Source organism: Rousettus aegyptiacus, unplaced genomic scaffold (assembly GCF_014176215.1).
Source record: "Rousettus aegyptiacus isolate mRouAeg1 unplaced genomic scaffold, mRouAeg1.p scaffold_m13_p_3, whole genome shotgun sequence".
Lineage (NCBI taxonomy): Eukaryota > Metazoa > Chordata > Mammalia > Chiroptera > Pteropodidae > Rousettus > Rousettus aegyptiacus.
In genome coordinates, this window is record NW_023416306.1 from 145,929,072 (window position 1) to 145,941,606 (window position 12,535).

Sequence of the window (12,535 nt, forward strand, 5' to 3'; positions counted from 1 at the left end):
GTCACAGAACTTAACCACAGGGCCTGGCACAGTGGGTCTGGAAGATGTACAAGGTTCAAAGTGGCAGCGACTATGTGCTTCAGAGCACAGGGACAAAGCCTGCAGTGCACCTGCTGCCCTGTTGCGTTCTCTGAATTGTCCTCAAACAACCTCACCACTCGGCTTCATCTCATTGCTAGTAAGAAGGCTGCAGAGAGAGAATGCAACGAGGCAGCACTCCTCTAGTCTGAAACATCACTTGGATTCTGGTTGTAGAGTGGGCTACACAATTTTGTGCACTTGGTTTGAAAAGGGCAGCTCTGTGGTACTCTGTCCCTCAGTAATTGTTCAGCAGGCCAAAGAGGAGGAGGAAAGGCACGTCTGGGCCTCTCCTTCTCACAGGCCTTCTCAGGAGGCCCTGGACTGCTCTCTGCACTGCAACCTCCCAGATGCCTCTGCGCACCAAGGAGCTGGGATGCCAACCCGTGTGCACGTGTGAGGTGGGGGGAGGGGAAAGGGGTGGGGCAGGCTAACGCACAGGGTTTCTCTTTTCAAGGCACCTTTCTGTTGTGTTCCTCCTCCTCCTCCCCTCCCAGCTGGGCCACATCTGCCCTGAGTCACTGGTGTACACAACCAGGTGCAAGGGAGTGTGCAGACATGCAGAGACCTCCTCTGGGACAAGGAGAGAGACCACAGAGGGCGAGCATTCTGGCTGGTAAATTCCCTGCACCCTGCAGTGCTTCCTCCTTCATCCAGACACCATACGTGTTTACTGAATGTCTCCCAGTATGAAAAGGGGAAGGACAGGAAATGGAGTGTGAGTGACAATGAGGGTGGCTTAGGAAACACTGGGAGCTTTTCTACTGAAACACCGAGGACGAAACCTCTTGGAGGGATTGGAACTTGGCCTTTTCAGCTGCTCCTCTTCCTCTAATCTTTCAAAACAAGTCCAAAAAATAGGAATGTGCCAGAGCCAGTCATCAAAGCAGAGGACAGCCCCCTGTTCAGGAAGAAGCCTCCTGGCTCCCCATCACTGAACCTCATTAAGTGCTGCCATCTTTAGAGGATGACATTGAGAGCTAACATCTGCTCAGGGACCAACTGGGCAAATATTCCTGCTGGGCCGGCAGCCTTCCCCTCAGCATTGCCAAGGTCAAATCCATCTCCTTCCAGGAGCCTTCTGTAGTTTTACTTAGCCACCTCCCCCTTCATTTTAGCCACTTTAGGCTGACTCGCAGTTTCAAATCCAGAGTAATTCATTCTGGAGGGAGGTCAGTATTTGTATGGTGATGTGGCAGTTACATACAGAATAACCAGATGGCTTGTTAATTCTGGCCCAGGGAGGAAGAGCTGGGAATGGTTTGAAAGGCAGAATAGGGAGTATTTCTTTTGGAGCTAAGACAAAGTTGACTCAAGAAGCAGGAAAGATGAAGTCCAGTTGACAAAATGCAAGTCTTCTAACCACAGGTTACTAAGTGGAGAAGGACCCTGAGGAGCTACCACTCCGGGAAAAGCATCCGGCAAGACTTAGCTTTTGGTTTCCTAGGGCCTCCAGGTCACCCAGCTGATGGCAGAGGCACAGCTGGGGTCCTGGCTAGATGGCCTAAGGAGCATAGTGCTTCTTCCTCACAGGCACCGAAAAGCTCTTGGGGACCCAGCCAAGAGCTTCAAGCAGAAACATCAGCTGAATTTCCCTCGTCCCTAGCTCCTTCTTCCTGGTAAAAGCTTTGTAAGATAAGGGAGGGAAGCAGTTAATGGGGACAGTGACTGAGCTCATGCTATTGAATGTCTGAAGCTATAGAAGAGAAGGGACAGAAAGATATTATAACTAAGAAGATTTCCTATAAATACAAACATTTACCTAATATTTTACTATTATAAAGCTTCCATGAAGTTCACCTTACTTGGTACTCTCAACAATCTTGGGAAAGTACGACTGCCCTGATATTAGAAAACAGGAAGCTGATTCAGTCATTCTCCACAGCAGAGGCATTGCACGTGGAATCAGGACTTGAATCTGGGTCTCGTGACATTTCCTCCTCACCCCAGAACCTTCAATTTCAGAAAGAAAAGGCCAGGCCAATCTCTCCAACTTTGCCACATACACCTACAAAGCAGATGAGAACCACCTCATGGGAAACACAGAACCAATATCTTCCTTGCCGTAACACTCTTAGGAGTTGGGGAGTGGCATGGCACAGGCTAAAATGACAGGGATCAAGTGCAGCTTCTGCTTCCTGCACCTCTCGGGAAAGGCTGGACTGCCAAGGCAGCCCCGAAGATAGTACTGAAGAGAAAAATGTCAAGAAGTTAAAACTGGGGAGACTGACTCTTTATCTGCTCTGACTACCCACCAGAATGGGTCCAACCTATCACTCTACTTAGAACCTTCTCAAAGCTTTAGCTTCTCTCACAGGTCACACAGAGTGGACTCTCAGGAGAGGAAAGTCAGTAAACTGCTCAGGTTGTTTGCTTTAAAAAAAATCCTGAATGAACCCCAAACTTCCATGTTTACTCGTTAGCCAGATGTTCTGAACGATTAAGGTCCACGCAGCTCTACATTCTGTAGCTCCTCTCTCTCTGAAGCATTCAGGTTCTTTGGTAGATGAGATGCACGCTCTTGGTGAGGAACAGGCTGATGGAGGCTCTTTCCTGATTGTCCTGATCACCCCATTTCCACTAGTTTCCCAGCCTGCTCATCAGTCGTGGCTACACATATAGGCCAAGTGGACAAACTCTCAGCCCATCTGCCTGTCAGAGTCACACACATCCCTTAACCCCCAGCGTGAGGCCACTTCCTCCACACACAAGTCTCTGATTGTCCCTGCATCTCTTTCTTTCCTCTCATTGCTAGTTAATTACGTGCCTTTCCTATAGCTCTTCTCTAATTCTACTTACACTAATTAGTGATGAACATCGTTCATTTTCTCTAATAGATCATAAGCTCCTTAGAGACAGATACTATGTAGAATTCCTCTCTGCGGTTCCCCCTCCAGGTTCACGTCTGGCCAGGAATTTAGCTTTACACATAGTAGGAGTATAATAGGTAATTGTTATAATGGAATTTACTTTGGTTGCTTAAAAAACAGTGTATCTGTGAAATAGATCAAATGATCGCTGCACAAAAAACAGTCCCAACTCCTCAAACTGTCCTTTGGCAAACCGTATGGAACATGGTGCCTCTCTCCTTCCGGCCATATCCCCAGGGTCCCTGCAGCCAGGTCCAGCCAGCATGAGGCATAAAGGAGGTAAACCCAGACTGGCGAAGGGTTCTGAGTTTGGTTATTTAAAGAGGTTAAAATTACATAAACAAAAACAAGGGGTTGGGGCAATTATACGTCCCCAAGAAAACCGTGGAAGGGTTTTATGGGGTAGAGGGTGGTGAGGAGGCGATGACGGACAAAAAGAAAGGGAGTTTCCCGCAAAGAACAAAGACACGAAGGGTGACGGCTTTGACGTGGCTGGATCCCCCACCGCGACAAGGGAACGAGACACCCCATTCCTGTTACGGGGATGGGGAGCCCGGACACTCCAGAGGTAAAAGGTTGTTGAGGTCTCAAAGGCACCTAGCGCCCTGTCATGCCTCAGGGTCAGCTGGAGACCAAGGGACCTGGGGGCAGAGTGAAGAGAGGGAAGTGGGAAGAGTACTACCCTGAGACTCGGACAGGGCCATGAGCAGTGGGGGTGGTGGGGGCTCCCCCCAGAAAGTGCCCTTCTGACAAGGCAGAGGACGGGAACAAGCAATGACGGGGGACACTGGTAGAGCAGGTGAAGTAATCCACCTCCGCCCCCCACACACCTACACACCACCTCACATCACTCAAACTCTCTTTATTGGCCAAGGCCTTAGGGTCAGATTACAGCTCCCCTGGGCCAGGCTCAAGGCAGGCAGTGGTCACAGGGGTCTGTGGGAGAAGAAAAAAAAATCCAAGAAGCAGATCTCAGCCAGCAGGGGGAGGAGAAGCCATTGAAGCCATTTCTACTAGAGATTTAAGGTTCCCACCCTCCCTCCCTTTCCAGACATGCTCAAGCACTCCCTCACGGGCGCTTTCTCTCTCTCTCTCTCTCTCTCTCTCTCTCTCTCTCTCTCTCTCTCTCTCTCTCTCTCTCTCTCTCATACACACACACAGAGGGAGGGAGGGAGAGAGAGAGAGATCTATTATGAAACTGCTAAGTAAAAATCTAATTTCAGTTTAAGGATAAGAGGTTTAGTCTAGAAAATCCTTCTCTCTGAGGCAGTGTGGGAAGGATGTTATCTGTTCTCAATTTTCTATCAAATCACTATTTCCTTCTGGGTCCACAGAGAGAATGACGATAATTCCTCTACCCAGGACGAGGCAGGAGACTGAGGGGCACACTGAGGCCCCAAGCACTCTGCCCAGCTGTCCAGCCCCTGAGACGCTCCTTCTTCCAGACCTTCCCTTACTTCTGACTTTGGCCACAGGTCATTCGGGACAGAGGCAGAGGGCAGGGCTCACCTGGCACCACCTCTGGCCCTGGAGGAAGTGGGGGACATGTGGGAGTAGAGGCTGCCTGAGCCTGTGCCCCCTCCCAAGGGGCTCAGCCTCTCTGAGCCACGCAGCCACGTCTCCGTCACCACCCTGCAAGGGCTCACGCCCGTGCACAGAGGCTTCACCACAGGCAAAGAGGACAGTGAACCTCGGGATTGTGAGAACGGCTCCCTTAACCCCCCTGGCCCCAAACGGTACCTGCCAAGGCCTTGATCCGGGACCTCTCAAAGAGCCTGGCCGAACTGTTGTCATTGTCCAACTCATCATCTGGGGCATCCCAGCGGGCATTGATCCGGCTGTACGGTGGCTGGTTGCCCACGTTTTCATACTCCGTGGCTGATGTCATGTCAGCAGGCTCTCAGCAGCTATGCCTGCCTCAGTCTTCATGGAAGGGTCCCTGGGAAGGTGGGTGGGGGGGACAGTAACACAGTCAGAGGGTTAGCTCCCACCCCCTTGGACTTTTTCTCAGGGGCAACTTATTTGGAGCATCCAACAGGAGTCGATCCCTGCAGGAGGAGCACACAGTGCCATCTGCCTCATCCTGCTTCCTACCCACGGTCTCTGGGTCCTTGGATATAAAATATTGCAGCAGCAGCAGCAACAGTAACAGTGGCAGTGGCGGGAGGGACGGAGAGCTGGAGAGCTGATGCAGCAAGGGTCAGGACGGCCAGCAGGTGGAGACGTCAGCTGCAGAGAGCCCGCTGCTTCCTCCAAACCCGCTGCCACCGCTGCGGGAGCCCTGAGATGGGTGGCTCTCCTGGGAGCCTGCGGCTGGCAGGACAGGCGGGAAGAGCTGCCTCACCCCCGCCTTGGTTCTGGGGCCAGAACCCAACCTGGAGGGGGAGGTGGGGACAGTAGAGGAGAGGGGAGAAGCTGGAAGCTGGCTGACTCTGACTCACACCTGAATCCGTGGGAAGAGAGATGAATGTGAGCTTCAAGATGCCACTGGTGCCACCAACCCGGGCAGCTGCCCTGGGACAAGTTGTCTCCTCCCAGAGGCTGCCCAAGAACCCTGTTGAGTTCTTTGCCAGAAAGAATATTTCAGAAAGCGGGGCTCTTGGTTTTGTCCTCTCTGAAGTGTGACCAAGTGTTCAGACAAGGTCCTCTGTTGAATCCCAAGACAGACCAAGGAGCCCAGACGAGCCTGCTGTCCCATCAGGACTGTCAGCATGATGGTGGGTGGTGGCGGTGAGGGAATCTCACGGACAATGGAGCTGTGTGTGTTCATCTATGCAATGAACACGGGCATCAGGAGCACTGGGTCTTCACTCCCTTGTCATATATCATGTGCGTGTGTGCGTGCGTGCGTGCATGTGTTCGTTCATTCATTCATTCATTCATTCATGATCAATTCAAATATGTATCAAGCCCCAGTGAGGGGGCAAGCACTGTGCTAGGCAATTATGAATAAGATGGGAAGGGCCCTGTTCTTATGAAGCTTATATTCAGGCAGCAAGACAGACAATTAAATAAGCAATTACAAGAAGTATGATGTGTGCCGCCATTGGGAAAGGATGGGAAAGGTGGGGGACTCATGATAGGGCTGGGTATCAGGGGAAGGAAATTTTAAGCTGATTCCTAAAGGAAGCTTGGAGGCTTCCTGAAAAGGGATAAAAGGAAAGGGATGAGTCCAAACAAAGAGAAGAAAGAGCAGGTGCATCGTTGTGAAAGTGAGAAACGCATGGCAGAATTAGGAACCTCACGATGGAACTAGAGGGCCAGCGTGGGGAGAAACATGGGACAGGAAGCGAGAGGCACCAGGCTAAGTCTTCAATGTCTTGGGCCTTTGGAAAAGGACTAGTTTTCCTTCAGCCTTAATTTCCTCACCTGTACCTGCCATTCAGTCATCTCCCCGGGGAGTTTAAGGGACTCCAAGATCAAGTCTGTTAAGAGAAGACAGGGAGCCCGGAGACTTACTGTCCAAGAGAGAGAAAGGGGGTTGGGTGGGGAGGCCATGAGGCAGACAAATGATGCATGTCCACAACTAGTGAGCTGTGAGGTTAACCACTCCCTCCATGAGTGTGTCATACGCACACTCGTGTCACATACACAGAGATGCAGTCCAGCATTCACACTCATCCACCCAAGCAGGCACACGCTTGGGTGGATGAGTGTGAATGCTGGACTGCATCTCTGTGTATGTGACACGAGTGTGCGTATGACACACTCATGGAGGGAGTGGTTATTTTTCAGACAGAATCACTTTAGACTCTTTTTTTCCTCCAGTGTGATTAATCAATCCCACCACATCCCTTTGAAGTAAGACAGGAACCAGAATTAGCCACCTTAATTGTAACAGGGAGAAAACCAAGGCCTACTACAGGACGTGGCCTCCCCAAGGTCATCTAGGAAATTACTGCTGGGACCATAGACCAAGCTGCAGCCCAGTTTATTCCCCTAGACCAGGTAGATTTTAAAGAAGTAGGTGGGGAAAAAACATGGCACATGGGGGCAGAGGGCATTCCTCAGCTTCCAGGACTTGGCCAAGGTGTTTGCTACTCAGGGACGGGAAGGTGCAAGGTGGGGGAGCCAGTTATCACTCCAAACATAGCAGGCCCTAGGAAGCCAGGCCTGTGCTCAAGAATACCCTTGTCCCTTTGGACAGCCTGTCATCTTCCACAAATGGACACACTACTTCTAGGCTGAGATTTCCCACCCAACTGGCTGGGCAAAGATAGCTGGGAAGGATGCCCACTCCCCGTGCCTTTTCCTACTTCCGTGAAGGGGAACTACAGTTGCTCTGAGCTCTAGGCGAGAGAGGGACTGAGAGGCTGAGGGACCCAGCACCCAGAGGGGCTGAGCTGCCAGACGCAGGAGACGAGGTGAGATCAGATCCTGTGTGCAGGAGGTAACCGGACCCTAGCTCTTCTTGTCTCGGGCTATTTTTAAGAGTGGCTGTGAGAGGCCCAGGCCGCAGGGCTGGGGGAGTGAGATTACCTGTGCTGTGGCTCCGTAAATAAGTCTGCCCCAGAAAGATGAGCCTGAGCAGGCAGCCCAGCAGCCCAGCGTTCAAGACAAGATTGATGTCCCCGGGTGCAGAAGAGCAGCCACTCGACAGCAATTCATCCTGCTTAAAAATGCCATGCCTCCTGAGACTGCGGCTCAGGGAAGGCAGCAGCCAGGCAGCGGCTCTGCCCAGACGTGAAAAAGACACCTGTGTGTGTCTAAATACACAGGTCCAGAGGTTTTAAGGGTCAGGTCCCTGAAGATAAACACTAAGGAAAGAAGATTCGGAAGCTGAAAGGAGGCCCTCTTCCTCCTGCCCTCCGGCCGCATCCACCCGAGCAGGCTGCCCAGATGGCGATCCATCAGAGGGGGTGGGGCAGACAGTGTGCTCAGTGGCAAGGGGAGAATCTTGGAGAAATTAGGTGCTAGAGGCAGAAGAGAAGAAAATAAGAAAACAGGAAAGCTACAGATGGTTATTTTCAGGAAAACAAAACAAATCTGAAAAAAAAATCTCTGTTGCCTAAAACCAAATTTAACCCAGTGCTTTCTCAGTGTCACTCATGTCTATTTTCATTACTGTCACAATGTCCCTTTGAAAGCCTGGCAATAAAGAAACCATCAGGATTGAAAAGAATAGCTTTTAAGGCTGTAAGTCATCTACGCATCTAGAGCGGCCTTCCATCACTATGGAGGGCAGCAAGTCCATGGCTAACAGCAGGCCTTAAGCTGCACCCAGCTTCCCTGCCAGCGAACCCAGGAAAAAAAAGCCATAAAAATTAGTCAGTTCCTTGTCCAGTCACTCCCCAATTCACCCTCAAGCTCCTCAGAAGATCTTCTCATAACCCTCCAGACCCTTGTTTAAGTGTAGGTGGGTCTTCTTTGGCCTGTGTGACTCTGTACTCAGGAAAACCCACCTTCCCTGCCCATCCACCTGCCTGTCTAGCAGCTAGGGAGGCCCATCTCTAAATGCACACAGATCACAGGCTCACCCTGATCCACTGAGCTCTGCTACCTCCTGGGCCCCAGGTTATATATTGAGCAGGGTGGGTCCCTAAAACATTTGCCCACAGCTCAGTACTGAAAAGCTCATCTGATCACACAGGGCACTCACTCGCAGAAGGAATGCCTCCTTGGTAAGTGGATTTCACAATATCACTAACGCAATGCACAGCTCCTCCCTTCACACATGTGCCCAGAAACCCGTCCACTTCTGAGATCATGTGTTAGGCCTCAGAATCTCAACCTCCTGAGCTGTGCCCATTTAATCCCTGGGCAGAAACGAAGCCAAGAAATGGCTGCCGTGGCAGCTCCTCTCCCGCCTGCAGGGTGCTGCTGGAGCCTTAGCTAGAACTCATTTCGGTCCTCCCCATAGCGCTGAGAAGAGGGTGGATGTGCGTCTCTTTTCTTCCTCTCTCCACTTCGTCAGCTCTTCCGTGGGCCACACAAATGTGAGAAACAACAAAGCCCAAAGGTCTACTTCAGGGATGGGAAATGGGGGAAATACAGGGTGTGCCACTCTGTCTTAGTAGGGTCACACGTGCAGGACGTTGCAAAAGCTTAGATGCCACCTTCCTTAAACAGAATTGAGACCCATCCTACCTTTATTTTCTCTCTAGCTGTAAGGTTTGACTCCTCACCTGTTGCCTATTTTGTTCTGCCTCCTATGCTCCCCTAAACCTGCTTTTAACATATTTTGGTACTACGGCAACCCAGGTCGGGAGATCAAATCCTTAAGTTTCCCTGGTACCTTTTCTGCCAATGCATTTACAAAAGGGAACATCCTTCTGCTCCCTCTGAGCATAATCTCATTGGGTAGTCAATGAGACCTTAAAGAATAACTGTGTATGGTGCCAGATGGGTACTAGGCTTATCGGGGGGATCACTCTGTAATGATATGTCTAACCACTAGGCTGTAGACCTGAAATTAATATAATATTGAATGTCAGTTGTAACTGAAAAATAAAAATTAAAAAAGAAAATAGAACATAAAAAAAAAAAAGAATATGTAAACGCTCATAAAACAGCATAAGAACCAGTGAGATGCCCAGTGCAGAGTACTCTAAATCTATCTTCAGCCCGAACCTTCTTTCTACGCCCAAGCTCTAGTCTGGCACCTCCATCTGTCTATCAGACATCTCCACCTAGAAATTACAGTTCAGTCTCAATATGGTGAAGACTGCACACATGGCTCCCAGGACAGGAGAACAGGAAGGTTTCAAGGCCATTGGGTCACAGTGATGCCCAGGTAAACATGCCCCCTGTGGGTGACCTTTCCAGGGGATGGACATTGTCAGCAGTGCCTGGACCAAGCCCTCCCTCCCCTCCCAGGATCACATTTTGCTTTTCCACACTCTGTAGTTCCCATCCTGGCCTGTCTGGCTCCCAGTCCATCAGTGGCAGGGTGTGGTTTGGGTTTCTTAATTAAAGTCTCAAGATTCCCACCCATGGCTACCACCATCGAGGATCCCCATGCATCTGCAATATCCCGGTCCGTCTAGTCCACTGCTGTTTGGTAGGGCGTTACCCAGACCCTTCTGCTCTAGTTTCTGTCACCAGGCAGGGACTTCAGGCACACATGTCACAACTTGTCCACCCTCATCATGGAAAAATCTTACTAAGAACTGGCTCCAATTATGCAGCTGCTGGAATGGGGGTGGGAGTGGAATCATGGCCTCGAAAGTTCTTACAGGGATTTGGCTGGAGAACAGGTGCAGCTCATCTCTGATACAGGGATTGTCCCATTAGCTCTCTATCTTAACAGCATCTATCAGTATCTCGTGTTCTACACGAGGCAAATGTCCACTGGGAATGATTAAAGGAGACAGAAGAGATGATAACATATATACATAGTTTTCAAAGACTATCCTCTATTGGGATTCTTGGGCTCAATAACTACGTTCATAGAAAACTATTACAATCCAGTCCTCCCTCTTCTTATCTGTCCCAACTCACTTCTTTCAAGATGACACTGGCCTTCTATGCTCAAATAAGTAACATTCTATGTCAGGATCCCCAACCCCTGGACCGCAGACCAGTACTGGTCTGTGGCCTATTAGGAACTGGGCCGCATATACCAGGAGGTGAGCACGGGCCAGCAAGTGAAGCTTCATCTGTATTTGTAGCCGCTCCCCAGAGCTAGCACCACCGTCTCGGTTCTACCTCAGATCATCAGGAATTAGATTCTCATAGGAGCACTTATTCCTCGTGCCAAAAAGGTTGGGTACCACTGATCTAGGTAGTTGAATGGAAAAGTTGATGTCTAATTTCTTGTCTTCCATGAAGACTTTCCAAAAATAACCACAGTGACCTTTCTCTCTTCTCCTGATGAAAACTGCACAGGGAGGTAGTGAAGTCTCAACATTGGAAGTGCTCAAGAATTGCTTGAAATAATCACTGAGATATTTCTAATGAAGTAACTGATTCAGAAAAGATCATTAAGAAAATAAAACCATCAGATAAGAGGTCGATGGGAACTATACAATAGTTCCCAACACCTGAATTCACTGATGAATCCGAACATCACAAAGAACTAGATACTGTGTGTCTCCTGATATGATTTAATATGAAGGACATCATGACCAAACACATTCTTGTGAAAAAGGTTGAATCTCAATCTGATCAAGTCTTTAGAGCTAACTTTCCATTTACAGGAATTATAGGAGACTGAGAGACAAGTTAAATGACAACATGAGCAAGCAAAGGAAGAAACCCAGAACATGGGACATTCTGCAGACGACTGACTCCATTTCTTTGACAAGTTCATGGCATTCATACACACACACACACAGTAGGTACTGCTATAGATCAAAACAGAGGAGATGTAACAACCGAATACAATGTGTATCCTGTTTGGATCTTGAATCAATTAACTATCAAAGCACATCTTTGAAACAAGCAGGGAAATCTGAATTATAGACTCGATATTGGATGATACCAGGAATTGTAGTCAATTATGTTAGGTGAGATAATGGCATTTTAGTTATACAAGAAAACAAACACATTTTTTAGAGATGTTGAAGAATGTAGGGAGTGGGGCATGACACGTAGCCTGCGGTTTGCTTAAATATGCTTCAGCAAAGTGGAGAGCAGATGGAGAAGGCGGGAAACCCCTAATAATTGTTGACATGGGGCGATCCGCGCATAGGGAGGTTCATGATACTACCCTCTTTCCTTTTGATATATATTTGAAACTTTGTATAATAAAAATGTTCGTTTATTATCAAACTTAAATTTCTATCAATTTTATTTAAAAACCATCATAAATCCTAGGTATAACTGGATCTTAGAGTAGAAGTCAACCCCTTACTATGGCCCTAATGCCCAGCATAATCGCCCGCCTTTCTCTCCAAGCTCACCTTCCTATACTCACTACATGCCACTTGCAAGCCTCCTTTCAGTCCTTCCAACTTGCCATTTCTTCCCTAGTTCAGGCTCTTGTGCATGCTGCACCCTAGCCTGGGACACTTCCTAGAGCATCTCTGCATGTCTGGCTCCTTCTCATTCATCAGGTCTCCTCTCAGACATCACTTCCTCGTGGAATTCCTGCCCAAGTGTGCTATCTAAGGTAAGTCCTTGTTATCCTCAATCTGGGCGCCTTTCTTGGCCCTTTCACAGCACTCATTAGGACTGTGATTACTCATATATCTGCCAGTTTACTTTGTTTTTGCCTTTTTCTGCTTAGGCTATGGGTTCCTTGCAGGCAGCAGCTATGTCTGTCTTACTCATTGTATTCCAGTGCCTAGCACTGTGCTTGGGACATACCTCCTCCTAGAGACCTAAGCTCAAACTCTGGAATCTCCTGAAACCTTTCTGTCCCACCATATACCTTGATTCATGTACTACTCATTCAGTTATCCCACTCTCATCTAGTGTCCATTTGATACGTATTCATCACCAAGGCCAGTCATTATGTGTCTGTAAAGTGTCTTCCACTCATCATTCCTTTATGTTCTAAAGCTTTCACTTCACAATCTTACCATTTCCTGCCTGGACCTGTGTAACAGTCCTCTTCTGTTCATGCTCAGCCTCTTCAATCCATTCTGCATAGCCCTTCTCATAGTGACACACCTCTGCTCCATAAACTCTCAGCAACTCTGTCG

The 12,535-nt window shown here is 49.0% G+C and overlaps 1 protein-coding gene across 2 annotated transcripts in view; it reads right to left on the minus strand.

Moving 5' to 3' along the window:
* SPTB (spectrin beta, erythrocytic) overlaps positions 1-12,535 on the minus strand; it is a 107,300-nt gene that overhangs the window by 55,208 nt on the left and 39,557 nt on the right. For both annotated transcript variants that reach the window (XM_016141737.2, XM_016141736.2), the window contains exon 2: positions 4,689-4,887. In XM_016141737.2, the coding sequence (XP_015997223.2) occupies positions 4,689-4,836 (148 nt within the window). In that variant the 5' untranslated portion in view covers positions 4,837-4,887. The remainder of the gene's footprint in view (positions 1-4,688; positions 4,888-12,535) is intronic.